The following is an 18,155-nucleotide window of genomic DNA, read 5'->3' as shown; positions in this document are numbered from 1 at the left end:
TGATCCTCTTCGCCTGGTGGTACTCAAGCAGGTGACACACAGAACCCCAGAGAAGACTGTATTTTAGGTTGTGAGCTTCCTTAGGACAAGGACCAGGCTTGACTGATCAGTATTTCTCTATAAACCGATGACACAGGGGCTCTGTAGGGAGAGCGAGCAAGTGAAAGAATGAACCGGTGAAGCAGGTTGTTGTGTCCAGACCTTCACCCTCGCCCACTTGCCGTGTGGATTTCTGGTGTCAGGATCTCACTCCCCTTCCCGAAGCACCTTTCTTGTGTTGGAGGAGCCAGAATCCTATGTCACTCCTCTGGATAAGAACTTGTCCGGCTGCTTGTAATCCCTTCTGATGCCTTTGGCAAGGAGCCATCTTTCAGAAGGCACCGTCTTTTTGTAGCTGGGTGTCGAGGTCTAGACCTGCTTCCCTGAGTATCTGTTCCCCCAAAAAGGGCAGCCTGCTTGCTATCACACATCCCTGGTTGATTTTGGTCCAACACTTGCCGAGCAGTGTTGGTTGAAGGGAATTATCACCTTGACTCATCACTTGGAAGAAAAGATAACAAGCCCCTAAGAGGGTGGGGGCCCTTTGCAGTGACGGGTCCCAAATAGTGATCAGGCCTGCCCTTGTAGCTGTGTTTTAGGAAAGCTTTCATTGTTTGTGGTTGCCGAGACTGTAACTACAGTTCTTTAATGTGTCTTTAAACATGGAGTGGCTCCCCAGATGACCAGGGCATAGCTGGGAGCTGTGTTATAATTAAAATGTACATCTCCGTGTTAGAAACCAAAACATGATCTCCTCTAAACTCTTATTTCCTAAACTTCAAATGTGTAAACATGACACGAACTGGTAATTGTTTAAAAACAGTTACAGAAGCAAAAGCTGTTGATTGGAAGCCTGTTCCACGGGAATGTTAAGTAGGAGATGCAGGAATTCTGCAAACGTGGTGCTTCCGGGAAACAGCAGGGAGCGAGAAGGACAGCGTTCATGGACTCTGATGAAGGCACATGTGACAAGTCCCAGTCCCGCCCCTGACCTCACTCACCTGTTCTTCCTGTTGCAGTCTCAGTTTCCCCATCTGTCCTGCAATTACTATAAAGCTGCTGGCACCAGGCCTGGTTCAAAGTAGACCCTCAGCAAGTGCTGTCACGAACAATAATAATAAAGTGCCACGTTTGCACGTGAAATTTCCTTTAAAAAGATTTTTTAACGATTCTATTAAAGAAACCATGTGCTCTGGTAGGAAAAACATATAGAAAATAAAAAATGAACTGTCTCTTCAGAGACAAGAATTGTCAATAATTTGTTTTGTATTCCTTTAGCCCTTTTCCCACTGGCTTACAAAAATACACGTCTCTACATAGTACCAGCAATTCTTTTCCTACACAAATGCCATCCTACTAGACATCGTTTTGCATCACAGATCTTGTCCAAGGTCATTAGTCTGAACCTTTTAGACTGGTTAGAACCTTTTGATTGGTTCTATAATGTGACTGTAACACAGCGTATTCAGTTGTTCCCCTATTTATATACTTTTAACTCGTGTCAAGTAATTTGTTCTTACATTCTGCAGCAAACAGCCATGCGCATTTATTTCTGCTTGTGGGTATTTCTGTAGAATTGATTTTCAGAAGTGTAACTGGAGGCCTAAGGGTATTTAATTTTTGTCAGATTCACCAATTTTACCTCTGGAAAGGTCATTTCCAGTTTATACTCCCTCCATCAGTCTATGAGTCTAGTTCCCTTCCGAAGGTAAACAGATGTTTTAAAAATATTTTTCACTCTGCTAAATTCTGAATTTGCAAAAGACTGCATGTTGTTCTTTCCACCAGTATTTACAGAGGGTCTGTAGAACCTCCTTCTGTGTTAAAGGACCCTCAGAGGCTATGTCAGGATGGGTTGGACTTGAACTCGGCCCTCAGAAGCTGGAATGGGAGTGAAGGCTGAGTATGCAGATGGCTAGAACTGTGGTAGGGTCTCAGGGTCCCAGGGCTGAGGGACCCTCACCAGTAACATTGTGGGTGTGATGAGCACCTCCCTAGCTCCTTGAAGGGAAGTGCTAGTGACAGTAAGGGTTCTCTAACACGCAGTGAGTGTTTGATATGTGGGGTCCCAACCCAAACAGAAACTAGGAACTGGGGCTTGGGGCCTCCAGAGGGGAGCTGGTTGGGAAAGGCCACCAGCAGTGAGAAGGCTGTCTCCGCTCAGCATCACAGGGCGCCTCTGTTCTCGCGTTCCAGGTGTTGATGGCAACTTTCACACAGTATGCAGTCTCTTCAGGACACCTTTTTAGGGCCCCAGGAGGGGCTGTTTATGTGTTTCCCAGTATGAAAGCATTCATTATCCAGATGTTTCCTTCCAAAAATTCTTGAGATGGTCGTATGGATGGTGTAATCTGTGATAGCTCTCGACAGGAAAGAGCCGCTTGAAGGCAGTTCTCAACAGTGGTAGCTTTCGGGTTCCTAATTCTGGTGTGTAGCACCTCACACACTCTTTCCTCTTCCCTACTCCTCTTTCAAACAAAACAAAAACACTTCATTGGGGTTTTCTTTGTGCCATGAAGTACAAGATGAAATTGTAAAGTCGGAAAGACGAGTACAGTAGGAATCCTGTAGATTTCTCACTCTGACTTTGGCAAATCACTTTGATTCTGTGTTTCCTGTTTGCCCTGTTAAATACAGATGCTGGCTCTGACCATTAAAATCTGTCTATAGTCAGAAGGTTATAAGAACCAAATAGCACAAAGGGCTTTGTGGATCAGAAAGTTCTATATGGAATGAGGGAATCTTGCTGTTGGTCTTTTGTTAAGTTTGGGTTGGCTCTTGGCAGGTGGTCATTCCTGGGCCAAGTAGGGATCTCTGCTGAGATCACCAGTCTTGTGATGGCTTTGCTACTGTGAGGTCTCCTGAGGGTGGAATTTCGTGGCACTGCATGTTCCTCTTAGGAAGCTGATGCTTGGCTGCAGCCCTTGTTCTTCAGGGTCAGGAAAAGTGCAGGTCCCCTCTGCATTGTGATAAGGACCTGGCTGTCTGTTTTGATACACAGTCTTTGCAGGATCTGTTTGAGAAAAGGAGCAGACAAGCAGCCCACACTAGGACCACATGGTAGACATGTGAGAAAGGACTCTTCATAGAGGTGTAAGTTAGGGTTCTCCAGAGAAGCAGGCCAATAGGAGAGGTTTATTACAAGGAGCTGGTTCATGTGATTATAGAGGCTGGCAAGTCCCCAGGTGAGTGAGCAAGCTGAAGACCCCGTAGCGCCAATGGTTTAGTTCCAGTCCAGGTCTGAAGGCCTGAGAAGCAGGAGAGCTGATGGTGTAGTTCCTGGGTCTCAAAAGCCAACAGACTCGAGACCCAGGCAGAACCAGTATTTCAGTATGAGTCTGAATGCAGAAAAAAAGTTGATGTCTCAGTACAAATTCTTTCAGGCAGGAAGAATTATCTTTATCATTGGAGGGTTGGTTTTTTTTTTTTGATCTTTAACTGATTAGACAAGGCCCACTATGTTGGGGAGAGCAATCTGCTTTACTTAGAGATTTAAATGTTAATCTCATTCAAAAAGACCTTTCCCAAAATAACCAGAATAATGTTTGACCAGGTATCTGGGTACCCTGTGGCCCACTCAAATGGACACCTAAAATTAATCACAGGCAGGAAAATACAACTTTGTGTTGGTAGAGCTTCTGACTGCAGAGGATTCTAACTGCATATTGGGCTTGAATTTGGGAGGGTTTGCTGGAGAGTGGTTAGGATGCCGAGGTCAGGGAACCTGCCCACTGTAGGATGGGTGCTCTTGTGTATGTCCCCTCTTCCTTCACGTGCAGCGGTGGAGCAAGAAGCCTGTGTGAGCGTCCGGTCTTCATAGAATCAGACTGAGGACTCTGGAGCCAGAAAGGTCTCCAAGACCATCTCCTTTACTGGCTTCTGCCTTGCCTGCAAGAAATCTTAGACCCCAGTGGATGAGGCAGCGGACCTAGGTCACACAGCCAGTGATCAGAGGGCCAGGCTGGTCCCAGGCCAGCAGCCTCATCATCACCATCCAGAAGGCTGAGGTTGTCTACAAGACCTCAGGGACATTAGTTCCTCTCTTGAAGCAGTTCCAAAAGCATGGAAGGCTGGGGCAGAGAGCGTGCCAGATCTCAGCAAGTTGCTTCCGGCCAGACAGCTGTGCTGGGCATGGGACACAACGCCAGCAACACCCCCCAGCATGAGCCATGACCAGCCCCAGGACTGCCGCCTCCACCAGATGGGTGCGTGTGGGGTTTGACCAATTTGGCTGCAAACCTGACACGTGGCAAGGGGGGCTGTTAGATACAGATGGAGTGAAGGGTCATGCTTGGTAGGGGGCCCTGGTTCTGCCCTGGGAGGCTGGCACCCGGCAACCGTTGCCAGTTTGTAACCACTTGCTTAGATCCAGCCAGCCTGGGACCAGCCACATGCATTGGCCACCCCTCTAAAGCTCTAGAATGTGTTTATTAATACCTCCTCAATGGCCAGCTCTCTTCCTCCTGATATCACCCTTTGCTTTCCTAACAATTCTTCTAGGGACCTGCATGTTGACCTGTCAGATAAAACCCAGGATGACTTGAGTTACCCTGACTAAAGAGCAAAGTGGTAACCAGAAGGAGGAAGTAACTTGCCTGGCATCACTCAGCATGGTGAAGCCAGGAGCAAGTTAGCCGGAGCTAGGACTCGCCTCTTCCAGTGCTTGCTTTCTTCCCCTGCAGACCCAAACATGTTTGTATTATTTTGTACCTGGTGGAGGGGAGGGAGTACCAGCTAGTGTTGGAAAGGTGGCATAGACAGCTGCATAGTTAGAAGCATGAGCTTTGGAGCCAGGCTGCCTCTATCAACTGGCTTGCTTTGTGACCAAATTTAAAGTAGTAATACCGCCATCACCCCTGTACAGAAGTGTGAGAATTAAATGAGAACCTGGAGGCACTGGACTTAGCACAGACCCTGGTACATCACACACACTAAGCACTCTTAAAGTATACTACTGAGAGCTGAGTCTCCCAGACCTTGGCTGAACCACACAGCTTATCTGAGTTGCAGATTTCACATCAGTGAGGTAGGGAGGGGGCTTGGGTGTGGTCATGGTTCCTCCAAGGCTCACTCTGGGAGGTTCCCTGAGAAAGGGTAAATGATGGTGCTTGGTGAGGGGTGTAGCCCAGCTGGTCTGGCATGAAAGCCTGTCCCCCGTGGCTTTATCTCATTAGACTGTGGCCTGAGGCCTCTCTAGAAGCTGAGACCACCGTCATGCCCAGCAGACTGGAAGATCTCTCACCAGAGGGGCTGGCAAGCCCTCTCTTTAAGTACAGTCCGTCAGTACTCAAAAGACACACGGCTGGATCATGGCTGAATCACGGCTGGCTAACGTCTGAGGCCCCTGGCAGTCCCCGGGGGTCCCCAGCCTCTGTCCACAGCACAGGGATCAGCAGACGCCCGCCCCCTCAAGGTTGACCTGAAGGTGCTTGTACCACCCCGACCTCTGCCTGTTAGCCCAGTGGAAATGCTTGCTTTTCCCCTTTTGGGAACTATTCACTGGAGTGTGTTTTTCCTTCTGGAGCCCTAGGCATCCTCCACTGTTTGAATGGGTAGAGCCCTAATTGTTCGGAGGGGCAGACCTTCAGGTCATCAGCAGCTGATCACCACGCCCTGGTGTTTCCTGCCAGCTTCTATAAAGGCTTTTTTTTTTCTCCCCTGAAAGCGCAAACCTGATGAAGACTGCTGGCCACATTTTCCAGTTTCCTACCCCTCCTCCTGGCATTCGGGGCCCTCCATAGCCCAGCCCCAGTTTCCTTTTCTAGCCACGCCCCACATCCTTTCCTCGGGAGCCCTGGGCTCAGACAGCTCACAGTCTCTGATTCTGCCTCACAATCTCCCCATCTCTGCTCTATCCATGACTTGGCCTGTGTTCATCCTGCCCCCGTTGCCCTTTCTCCTGAGGCCTTGTCTTCGCCCGTCCGAATCCGAATCTTCCTCCTTTCCTTTAGCACACTCTTCCCTGAGGGGCTTCCCCAGTGGTTCAGTGGTAGAGAATCCACCTGCAGTGTAGGACCCATAGGAGATGCGGTTTCGATCGCTGGGTTGGGAAGATCCCCGAGGAGGAGGGCATGGCAACCCACTCCGGTATTCTTGCCCAGGGAATCCCACAGACAGAGGAGCCTGGTGGGCTCTAGTCCATAGGGTCACAAAGAGTCAGACACGACTGAGTACTCACACGTGCATTCTACCCTGGGTTCCCCATTCGATGTCTGTGATGCCAGGGAGGTCCCTTGGCTTCTGTGGCCCTTGAGGGGCCTCTTTGCACTAGGACTTGGGCTCCTCTTAAGTGCCACCTCCTCCCTAAGGATTCTTGAGATCCCTGGGACTGCCTTTGCTTTCTGCCTCCATGGACTGCTAGCATCTGTACCACTTTAGAACTGGGCTGGCCCCTGTTGAGGCTCTGAGGCTGCCAGTCGCCCATGTCTCTCTGTCTCATGGGGATGAGGAAGGACATGCAGCCAGCACCCAGTGCCTGGCACGAGCAGGCGTTCCATAACTTGCCATGGTTTTCCACTCAGTGCTTATGGTTGCTGGTGTCCCAGTTCTCCTGCCGAGCCATGGGTTCTTTGGGGTTGAGGGGCCTTGTCTCATACCATGCAAGCGCTCAGCACTGGCCTGGGGTCCACCTTGGCACCCAGTGAGGACTCGATGATGGGTCTGAGGAAGAAAAGCAGACAGGCTCCCTGCTTGCCTCTGAATGTGGATCTTCCGCCGACATGGAGGCAAGAGAGCTGTCTCCTGAGGAGGCTGCTGCTCAATACGGGCCCTCGTTCACGTACTGCATTGAGCCCTGGAGCAGCCGGGACCCCGGAGTGGCCAGTTCACCTCAGTGAGTCTCCACAGGGGATGGCGATACAGCTCAAAGAGGTCTCTGCACGCGAAGGCAGTCACCGGAAGAGTGCAGAGTGACGGGCAGGGCTGAGGGGCCAGCCGTAATTGCTGGCAGCTCCCAAGAGCCCTGCAAAGAGGCCTGCATGGCCTTTTAAATTGTGAGCAAAGCACAATCGGTGTCGCCAGGTGTGCAAGCCTGTCTCCCTCCAGGGACCCCAGAACAGGGCCCTTTAGGGGAGACCCCCATCCCTGTACAGATGACCAGGGGAAGGGAGCAGACCCAGCTCCCTGACTCAGAGCAGAGCTTTCCCCTCAAGCTTGGGCTGAGCGTCCAAGAGCGGGCAGTGCAGGTTCCGCCAGGCAGTGACGCCCACACTGCTCCCGCTGCTGTGACCATTGTTCTTTTTCCACACCTCTGCTCCACAGAGCTCACCCTTTTTCTGGGGTATTTCTGTGCATGCCTGGAAAAGAGATGGTAAGGGAACACCAATTAGTCAGTCGCCTGGCTTTTCGACAGCTCCGGAAACCAGACTCGATGGAGGAGGGGGCGGGGCCTCTGGCTGTGTTGGGTTGGGTTTGCTTCCAGGATCCGTCTCCCAGCTGCCCTGCCCTTGCTGCCTGGTGGCGTCCACCCCGAGGACCCCTGCTGCCCCATGCTGTCACTTCGATCTCCAGGGGACCCCTGAATTCAGGCCCAGCCCTGAAGACCCCTGGTTAGAAGGAGGGTCTTTCTCTAGCAGATGTTTTAACAGTTTAGATGAGGAGAGCATCCCCTTCCTTCCCTTTGATGCGGTGCCCGGAACTTGGCTGGGTTTGGGCTGTGTGTCTAATTGGGAACAGCCGCCCGCCCCTCCTGTTGAACGCCTCACTCAGGCTGTGGTGCTGGGTGTGACTTTTAACACCTCAGACCTGACTGAGGTAGTTGCCCCTTCCTCCAGAAGATTACAACCAAGGCAGTCTGATAAAAGAGGTGTGAGGAAGCATCTGAAAGGCAGGAAGAAGAGCCTGGTCTAGGAATTAGAGGACCTAGAGCTTCATGCCTTCCCAGGCCTCAGGTTCCCCATCTATAAACTGTAGTCATTAGAGAAGGAGAAATAGCATATGACATCCCTTATATGGGGAATCTATAAAGAAATGATACAAAAAGAACTTATTTACGAAACAGAAACAGACTCAGACTTGGAGAATGAACTTGTGGTTGTTGGTAAGGGAAGGATGGGAGGAAGGGATAGTTAGGGAGTTTAGAATGGACATTTACACACTGCTATATTTAAAATGGATAACCACCAAGGACCTACTATATAGCACAGGGAATTCTGCTCAATGTTATGTGGCAGCCTGAATGGGTGAGGAGTTTGGGTGTGAAAGAATACATGCATATATATTGCCAAGTCCTTTTGCTGTCCACCTGAAACTATCACAACATTGTTAGTTGGCTATACTCCAATATAAAATAAAAAGATGTTTTAAAATGTAGCCATTAGACTCCTGGGCACAGAGCCTTTCCCTGTGTGTTTTGTGTTCTGTGCAAGAGTGGATCTGAGAGCAAAGCTCCCATGTGGAAACAATAGATTGCCAAAGCAGCAGCTTAAATCAGAAGCTGTGGATCCAGAAAGGAAAGGTTCATAGATAGGTGATGAAACCCTTCCATTCCCAATGCAGGGTTGCTTGTTAGAGTTTGTAAGCAGGACTTCTGTGGCTCTGGGGGATGAAGGGTGATCTCAGAGAAGGAGGGGTCTTGGCATGGTATTCCAGAGATGCCCCGGTAGTGGTAACTGAAATGAAATCAATATTCCCAGAGCACCTTCTGTGGACCGGGCACTGTCCTAAACACTGAAGGTGCATGGATTCGTTTAATCCTTATAACATCCTGGATACTATTGCCCCCCACTCAGAGATGAGGAAACTGGGGCAGCTTGCTCTGGGTCCCCGACTGGGGTCAGAACTTGAGCCCCAGCAGTCTGGGGGGATCCGTGGTTTCAGCCAGCACACCTGTCCATTATCTGGAGCCTGGACTTTGTCTCCCAGGTGGCTGGTGTGGGGCAGCCCCGGGCAGGGGCAGTGGCAGTTGCACTGTCCTAATTATACAGCCCTAGACCATGGAGGCCTGCAGGTCAGGCATGCCCACCATTGTCTGAATAGAGGTTTCTTGGGCTGAGAGATGATGGTGGGGCCTGGGAATGGAGGCCTCCTTGGCCACATATTTCTGTTGAGCTCTGCTACCCTATGATTTGGGATCTGGTGTGGATACTCAGACAAACCAGCTGGCAAAATTAGAGATGAGGGGCCTGCAGGCCAGCATCTGTCATTTCCAGCTCAGCTTCTGCACGTCTGTGCTGGCCTCTCCCCATCCATCTCCACCTGCCCAGAGGTTCTAGGGCACCTCTCCTCAGACAGTCCTGGGGGTGCCGTCCTACAGCATTCAAGGCCACCCAGAACCACTTCCACCTGCCTCCGCTTCCTCTCCGCCTGAGCCCCGGGATGGCCTGCCTTCCCCATGTTCACCTCGTGATTCCAGCTGCTGTGCCCCTGCTTCCGTCCTTCCTTCATCAAACACCCATTTTCCCTGCGACACCACCATGCATGCCCTCATGTCTAAATTCATTAAGGCCTTCCCAGATTTCCCCCAACTAAGTTGTAGGGTCACATCTGCCCCCTGTTGAGGACACTAAGCCGCCTGTGTCTGTGTTGGGGGCTCTGACCCTCTGTCCCCTAGGACCAAGTCCTGAAGACCAGGACTGTTCTGCTTCGTCTCAATCTGCTCACGTGCTGGGCATTCAGTAGATGGCTGACTGGATGTGAGGACAGGGGGATACCCATGCTCCCGGAGAAGGCTGGGTACACTAGCGATGTGCACTGATTTTTTTAGACTGTTCCTGAAAGGTGAAGTCAAGCCCTGCCCTTTTGTATCTGTTCCTGAAAGGAAGGTCAAGAGATAAAGAAATGTTTGTTTGGTCTTTTCCCTTCTGGTCTTTTTCATTAGATGTATATCCACCTGCTTTCAAAATACAGATTTGAGGCTGTGCGTAATACAAAGAAATGTATATAATGAGGCTGCTATAATAGATATCAAGATACACATACTAGAAGGAAGGGCAGGTGAACCCGAATCTACCCATATCTAAGCTAATCGAGCCATTGCGGTTAAGCATCAGAATTAACTCTGACAGACAGACAAAGGAAATCAAATAAAAACACACAAACAAAAAGCTGTGAAGGGGAGGCACAGAATTGGTGAGCACCAGAGCAAAGTGTAACTTGTTGCCCGTGGACTTGGGGAACTCAAAACTCTCAGAGCCAGTTAGGAGGCCCCTGGTTTGCACCGAGCTCTGTCCTGGGCTCCTCACTCAGATGAACCCCCGGCCCTCCTTGCCTCTCAGGGCTACAGTCCTTAGTCAGCACACCAGCCTCACCCTCTGGACTCCTTGCCCTTGGTGAATGTGCTCAGGGTGGCTTCCTCAACAGTCTCTGATTCTAAAAGAAAGTGCTCTTGGTGTGTGTGCTTCCTCCATGTGTAGTGCGCTTGAAAACCTTTCTACTCCAGAGGTCAACAGAAATCCCTGCCCTGTCAATTTAATGTTTCTGCTCCCTGCCTAAGAGGCATAAAATCACAGCCTGCCACCCAATATGAAAGGTCATTTTTCATGAGTTTATAGATGGTGATGTCCATATAACTCGTGACTTCAAACATATGGTTACAGCTCCCTATTAGATCAGTCTCTGGACCGTCATGGATCAGTCAGAGTTATAAGGAGGATGGACCTGGTCATTAGGCAGGGGACAGTGATGGGCTGGCATGGTGCAACAGCACTTGATTTCCTGGGACTCTTGGAAAGAGGAAAGGAGATGTTTCCTAAATAGGAGCAGAGATGCTCCCTAAATGGGTGTTTTCTCAGGCAAAAGCAGCTGCTTCCAAAACACACAGCTCCTATAAACCCAACCTGCTTAAAATCACATTTACTTTCATGTGAGATTCTCTTAATTACATTTTCTCTTTATTAGCATCCTTATTCATTATTTAAAACTTTCAAAAATTATTATGCAATAATTCCTCCCTCTAAACACAGTAACTGTTTACCTTCCCATATCAGATTTTCCACCCTTTATTCATGTGTATCAGTTCTTACAACATAGCTGTCATCAGAGTTTAGATATTATGGGCAAAATGTGTGATGACAGTATCCAGCAATTCCTAAACAAGGAGTAGAATTCATTTGGGGCTTTGTTCACATTGCCCAGGACTTGTTTAGAAAGCCCACGAGATAGGGTCTGCTCAACACATAAACAGTCTTATATTTCACTTTTTAACTTAGCATAATTTCATGCACAATTTTCCATGTAGCTACATAATCTTCAGATTTATCATTTTAATGGCTGCTTAATATTCCATCCAGTTAGCGTGCCATAATTTACTTAACTGCTCCCTATTGTTGGAGCCTTAATGAAAATTTGAATTCACCATGTAATACAGGGGGAAGCTCGTTTTAATGATTACCATTCTAACATCCTCTGCCCTGACTGCATGCCATTACTAACTCAGCTTTGGTAAGGCGCAGATGCTTTCAGAACAATAAATCCTGTCTGAGAGGTGTATGCATGAGTCCCTCTGATTTAATAGCTAATCTGTTCCCTGCACATGTTTTCCTTTTAGGCTGGTGTTTATGCAGAATATCTGTCTCTTCTGAATATTGTGTAACACTAGACTGTATTCATTTTTCATGTTGTTCCAGGTACCTTAACCCTGCAGTCAGAGACTTTCATAAATTAACTGGAATTTGGGGTAAAGAGGAGTTTCTGGCTGTCAGTTGTTGTTCATTTATCCCACCCATGTTCATGGAATATCTGTTTGCAGCTGCACTCTAAGACAGAAAATGAGCAAGGATGTTCATGATTACTGGCAGCCCACAGAGCATCCTTGAGTTGCTCTGAGGCCCAGGATTAAATGGCGAATTTTCATGCGAAGTTCTTTGGACTATAGAGCACATATTACTGGTTGTCAGTCCTCCTTGTGAAAGAAGACAAAGTGGAAGGTGGTTTTCCTAGGTCAGTGCCTGTCAGCTGCGTTCCCAATGTCCCAAGCCCTTGGAATTCTCCAAAGACAGGAGGTAAAACTGCAGTCTTTAGAACCAGGACGGCAGGGATGCGGATGATGACAACCCCACAAAACACTGCTCAAATAGCTTGATAGATTTCCTAATTTACGGAGTTATCTCCAGTACTTTCCAGTTGGTTTTTGCCTGGAAGTGGCCAAGTCCTTCCTCTTATAACTCTTCTCTTCTCCTCTTGTGTACTAAGTTGCTCAGTCATATCCGACTCTTTGTGACCCCATGGACCATAGCCCTCCAGGCTCCTCTGTCCATGGGATTCTCCCAGCAAGAATACTGGAGTGAGTTGCCATTCCCTTCTCCAGGGGATCTTACCAATCCAGGGACAAACCCGGATCTCATGTTTCCTGCATTGGCAGGGGAGTTCTTTACCTTTAGCGCCACCTGGGAAACCTCTTCCTCTCTTAATCCCCCATAAAAATGAAAGCATCATCCGCAAAACTAATAAATCATCCCACTTTACTCAGGGGACCCAATAAAGCCATGTGTTGCCAAAGTGTGGGACGTCTCAGGAAACACAATTTTAGGTAGCCACATAGTGAGGTTTTCACTCTTCACTTTCTTTCTTTCTGAAAAGAGAAAGTTATTCTTATTTGCCAAAGATGCTAATTGGTTTGCTGCTTGCACCCCCCATCAGCTCTCCAGTGCTTGCTGTTCACCTTTTCAGCAGAGAGAAAGCAAGCCTTGGGCTTTGGGAGATGTACCTACCTAGCTGGTTTTGTTCTTGTTTGTTCTTTTTATGTTTAGCATCTGTTTTTTGGTAAAAGGTAATGGTTTATGGGGTGGTAATTAAAAGTTTCCTTTTTAAGTGGATTTATTTACTCTAAAAAATGAGGCAACATCAAGCAAAAATGGTAAATAATAACCCAGGTGGTACTAGAAAATGGCAAAATCATGAAGTTGGGGTGTAACTCAGTGAACTTTGGGAGATACCACCTGGTGTTGATGTTGTTCAGTTGCTCAGTCATGTCCAACTCTTTGCAACCCCATGGACTGCAGCACACCAGGCTTCTCTGTCCTTCACCATCTCCCAGAGCTTGCTCAAACTTAGGACCATTGAGTCGGTGATGCCATCCAACCATCTCATCCTCTATTGCCCCCTTCTCCTCCTGCCTTCAATCTTTCCCAGCATCAGGGTCTTTTCCAATGAGTCAGCTCTTCCCATCAGGTGGCCAAAGTATTGGAGCTTCAGCCTCAACATCAGTCCTTCCAATGAATATTCAGGATTGATTTCCTTTAGGATTGAGTGGTTTAATCTCCTTGCAGTCCAAGGGACTCTCAAGAGTTTTCTCCAACACCACAGTTCAAAAGCATCAATTCTCCAGTGCTCAGCCTTCTTTATGAGTATGAAGAGGCCAAAAGATGTGACACTGAAAGATATCACCATAGTGCTGTTTAATTTAAAACACCAAGGGTCACTGCCCAGCATCAGTTAGTTTCTGTTGCATCAGGTGCTATGCATAGGGTGGAGTTTTTGTCGGCCCTGTGACCTGGTATTGGATCATGAAGCCTAGTCTAAAGAATGCTGTTCCTAGGAAGGGCTGACATCATCTCTGTGTTTTGTCAACTGCTCTTCAAGACGTCTGACTCCCATGGGTTCCTATTGTATCTCTGTGGTGCTGGAATTCTGATTTGGAGAACACCTCATAACTCCATTTGAACGGCTCACTCTCAAAACCCTCACCACTTCTGTGTCAAGCCCCATTTCCCTTCTTCCCACCTCCTTGGACCTGGTGCTCCAGCAGAAGTAGGCAGTAAATAAACATTTGCATGTATGCTAAGTCACTTTAGTCATGTCTGACTCTTTGCAACCCCACAGACTGTAGCCCATCAGGCTCCTCTGTCATGGGATTCTTCAGGCAAAAATACTGCAGCGAGTTGCCATGCCCCGCTCCAGGAGATCTCCCTGACCCAGGGATTGAACCGCCATCTCTCATAGTCTCCTACATTGGCAGGCGGGTTCTTTACCACTAGTGCCCCCTGGGAAGCCCCAAACAGACATATAATGGACTATTATTCAGCCTTAAAAGGAAATGGACTTCTGACACATGCTACAATGTGTCATTGTGGTAAGTGAAATAAGACTGTCAAAGAAGACCAAGTGTCCCCAGCCAAGTACCTTATATGACTCCACTGTATGAGGTACCTAGGTAGTCAGATTCACAGACAGAAAGGGGAATTGTGGTTGCCAGGGGCTGGAGGAAGGGAAATGGAGGGGTTAGTAGGGGACAGTTTCAGTTTAGGATGATGAGAAAGTTCTGGAGATGGATGGTGGTGATAGCTGCATGACAGTGTGAACATACTTCTTGTCACTGACTTGCACGCTTAAGAATGGTTAAATGGCAAATGCTATATATATATCTCTTACAAATAAAACAAGAAAGTGGGCAGTGAACACCTTTTCTCCAGCTGTACTGCCTTGGCTTGCCCTGGTCCTACCACAGGGAATCCTGTCCTTCGTCCTATCCCTCCCCTTGTCAGAGCTGTCAGTTCAAATATCATCTCTCCTCCTGCCTCATCCCTCACGGGCCCTGCAGGAGACCCCTTCCTGAAAAGAGTATTATGCTAATTTAGGTTGCTGAGAGCAGCCTCAGCAACCCTGCCTGTCCCCCTGCACACAGCGGGTGTTTATGATCAAAGCCAGAAAAATGCTCCCTTTTCTGATGAGGAAGAGCCTGAGTATAGCGTCCTGGTATTTGTCATTCAGCCGCCACTGTCTTCTCAGGAATGAGCAGTCGCTGACAGGATCTTGCCCTGCGTGGGGCCTCATCTCGATGGGCGGCCGCTGCTCAGGCCACACTGGAGCCGGGCCCTGGCATCCTCTCCAGAAGACTGAGAGCTTTCCTTCCTTATTCAGAAGTGAAACTGGACCTCTGCTCTCCAGTGTCTTGGCTGTATTCAGCGTGTTAGGAGACAGGCAGGCCCTGAGGGAAGTAGAAATGCAGGGAAAGGGTCACTCGTGGGGCTTTGTAGGGGAGAAATCAGTGACCCTGGGTTCTCTGGAGGTGGTTCTTGGCTTCTTAGGTCTGTAAAATGAATATATGAGCTGTGTGGAAACTTGAGGGTCGTTTGACCCAGTCTCCTCATCTTACCCCTGGTAGTTCAGCTGGTAAAGAATCCGCCTATGCAATGCAGGAGACCCTGGTTCATTTCCTAGGTCGGGAACATCCCCTGGAGAAGGAAAATGCTACCCACTTCAGGATTCTGGCCTGGAGAATCCTATGAACTGTATAGTCCATGGGGTTTCAAAAAGTCAGACATGACAGAGCAACTTTCACTTTCATTTTCCTCATCTTATAGATGGAGAATGATAAGTCCAGAGACCAGGGAGCTGCCCTAGTGGGAAGACCACCCGCCCCCCATCTGTAAGCGGGGGGTTGCTGAGAGCTCTGCGTGTCCTGGGCTGGTGTTGGAACACACCCAGGACATCACACTAGTGTCTGGACTCTGCCCTTGAAGATAGCGGATGGTAACAGGGAGTGTTCTGGTTCTGTTGTTTGGTCCAGAACTTGCTATCTTTGTGAGGAAGCCTTGAGCCATGGACACTGCCCTCGAGGGGAGGGCAGCAGTTAAACGCAACGAGGGGTCTGTTCTGTGCAGTCCCCATCTCCCTGGCTGGCGGCTCTGAATTCCCATGGGTATCATCCGGCAGGTCCCAGGTCAGGAGGCATATGCTGTGCGTACATACATCTCTGCTTCCTTCCTTTTCGACTGCAGAATTTCAGAGGCAGGAGAGCGTCCGGTCGCAGCACAAAGGCATCCAGTTATACGACACCCCTTATGAACCCGAGGGCCAAAGCGTGGACTCAGACTCAGAGAGCACGATCAGCCCCCGGCTGCGGGAGAGCAAGCTGCCCCAGGATGACGACAGGCCCGCCGACGAGTACGATCAGCCATGGGAGTGGAACCGGGTCACTATTCCCGCTCTGGCAGGTAAGGAGCCAGCGGCCCCACTCAGAGGCGGCTGCTCACCTGCATGGCACTCGCCTGTGTAAAGGAAGTAAGTGCACAGGTCCCTGCCTGCTCAGGTAAGCCACAGGGTTTCTAGTGCAGATGAGCCCTTCAAAGATGAGGAAGATCCTGGAGGCCAGGATCTAGACAGCCCAGACGATCTCATTGTCTGACTCTGTCTTGGTCCTGTTGGTAATGCTCGAGTTCACTGAAGCCAAGATTTTGGAAGGAAATTTTAAAAACTAGAAGAAAATCAGTCTGCAGAGAGGCTCCTATTGGGCCTCGTGGATCCCAGTGACTCCATCCTGTCATGCAGCTATGACGGCCTGCATGCATCCAGGGCCACTGCATTTCCTGTCCCAGCTTCATTCAGCACAAGCCTGTTCACAGAGCACAGGCTGTGGGCACGTCCTGACCTCCGGGGCTGACCTCACCCGCCCCTGGCCCGGAGCCCCTTGAATGGCTCAGGTGCCTCTCTGCTTCCACAGCCTTCTGAAAAGCAGTGTGCCATATGTGTTCCCTGTCTTCAGCTATGTTCACACCCTTTGATCCTAAACTCAGTCCTTAGGATCTAAACTTATGATCGAAAGCACAGAAAAAGGCATGATGAGAGATGGGGAATGACCTGGATGTTTGGCATTGGCCATTGATTAAATGGAATATTGAGCAGCCACTAAAAAGTGACGTTGACAAAGAGTTTATTATGTATAGCAGCCTCTGGAAATGCTTATGTTTAATGTTAAGAGGGGAAAGTCAGATGCAAAAAAATTTCTATGCTTCTAAGAGTTTTGGCATATGAACAGAGAAACATAGGGTGACTAACTCTTATCACACTGAAGGTCATAAAGGAAGAGTTTTTATTTTTAACATTCATTTTGTTTAGAATCTCCCATTTTCAAGCACAATTAGACCCTTCCTCCCTTTCTGGGGTTCAGAAGTGAAGCCTCTGCCCTCCAGATGTGGCCCCAGAAATCAGGCTCCTCCGCCCTCCCTTCTATGCCCCAGAAATCAGAACTGAGCCAAAAGCTTCTTGGAGAAAGCACAATCAGTATCCAGGGCTTGTCTTGATTCCCTCAGTTGAGGTTCTGACTACTCTAGCATGTATGTCTCAGTTCCCTGGATGCAGCACTCTGTGCAGTCTCTGCCTTCTGCTAAGCGCCCTTCCCAGCTGTGTCCTATCTGGGAAAGTCCTGCACTTCTTTGCCACCACTGTGAGTCCTCCTGGCACATCCACACGTCCCACGGGCTTCCTTGCTGCCTCTCTAGGCCTGCAGAGCTTCCTGCTCGTGGCCCTGGTGGGGCAGTTCTTTCACCATATAGAGTCAGTGCTGTAGGTGCTGGGCCCTTCTGGCAGGCGGTGTGTGCCAGCCAAGAGCCGGGGCTAAGAGTAATTGGGTAACTGAGAGGTCCTTGGTCACCTCACATCTCCCCAGTGCATTTCACAGCCGTTCCTACCCTCGGTACAGTGAAAGCCAAGGACTGTCCCCTGGCATGGTTGATCCTGGGTGTGGGAGAAGCTAGAATGGGACCGATGCTGTTCCAGAGGTGGCTCTTCGCAAACACCAGTTTGATTAAAGGGCCAAACGTTTCGTGTGACAACTGTTCTAGACCCCAAGAGGCCTTGGCAAGAGATGACACTGCAGGCAGGTGTGGCATCTCACCCTCTCCTGGACTGACCACCTTGCAGGTCATGTTACCTTTGATGTTCTGGTCTAGTCTGATGCTTTACTGCTCGAAATGTGGTCCCTGGACCAGCAGCATCACATCACCTGGGAACTGGTGAGAAACGCAGAGTCTCGGGCCCCAGACCAGACCTGCAGAAAGTGAAAGTGTGAGTTGCTCAGTCATGTCTGACTCTTTGCAACCTCTTGGACTGTAGCCTGCCAGGCTCCTCTGTCCATGGGATTCTCCAGGAAAGAATACTGCAGTGGGTAGCCATTCGCTTCTCCAGGGGGCCCTCCCAACCCAGGGATCAAACCTGGGTCTCCTGCATTGGAGGCACATTCTTTACCATCTGAGTCATGAAGGAAGCCCCCAGACCTGCAGAGTCAATAAGTTTTAAAGACCCCCAGGGGGTTCTCAGGCTTGTTAAAATGAAAAGCACTTACCCCTCACGACATCATCTCTTCAGAAGGCTCTCAGGCCAGAACTTGCCCAATTCTGCCCAAAGCTGGTTTTAGAACTACTATACATTTCACAAAGGATCACAAGGTCTCACATAGGACT

The 18,155-nt window shown here is 49.2% G+C and overlaps 1 protein-coding gene across 1 annotated transcript in view; it reads left to right on the top strand.

Moving 5' to 3' along the window:
• The window catches only part of SHB (SH2 domain containing adaptor protein B), a 133,837-nt gene that overhangs the window by 71,263 nt on the left and 44,419 nt on the right, over positions 1–18,155 (top strand). Inside the window, exon 3 of the mRNA XM_068974367.1 lies at positions 15,696–15,911. Within this exon, the coding sequence (XP_068830468.1) occupies positions 15,696–15,911 (216 nt within the window). The remainder of the gene's footprint in view (positions 1–15,695; positions 15,912–18,155) is intronic.

This window comes from Capricornis sumatraensis, chromosome 6, assembly GCF_032405125.1.
Source record: "Capricornis sumatraensis isolate serow.1 chromosome 6, serow.2, whole genome shotgun sequence".
NCBI classification, from domain to species: Eukaryota; Metazoa; Chordata; class Mammalia; order Artiodactyla; family Bovidae; genus Capricornis; species Capricornis sumatraensis.
This window is presented reverse-complemented; position numbering and strand designations above follow the sequence as displayed.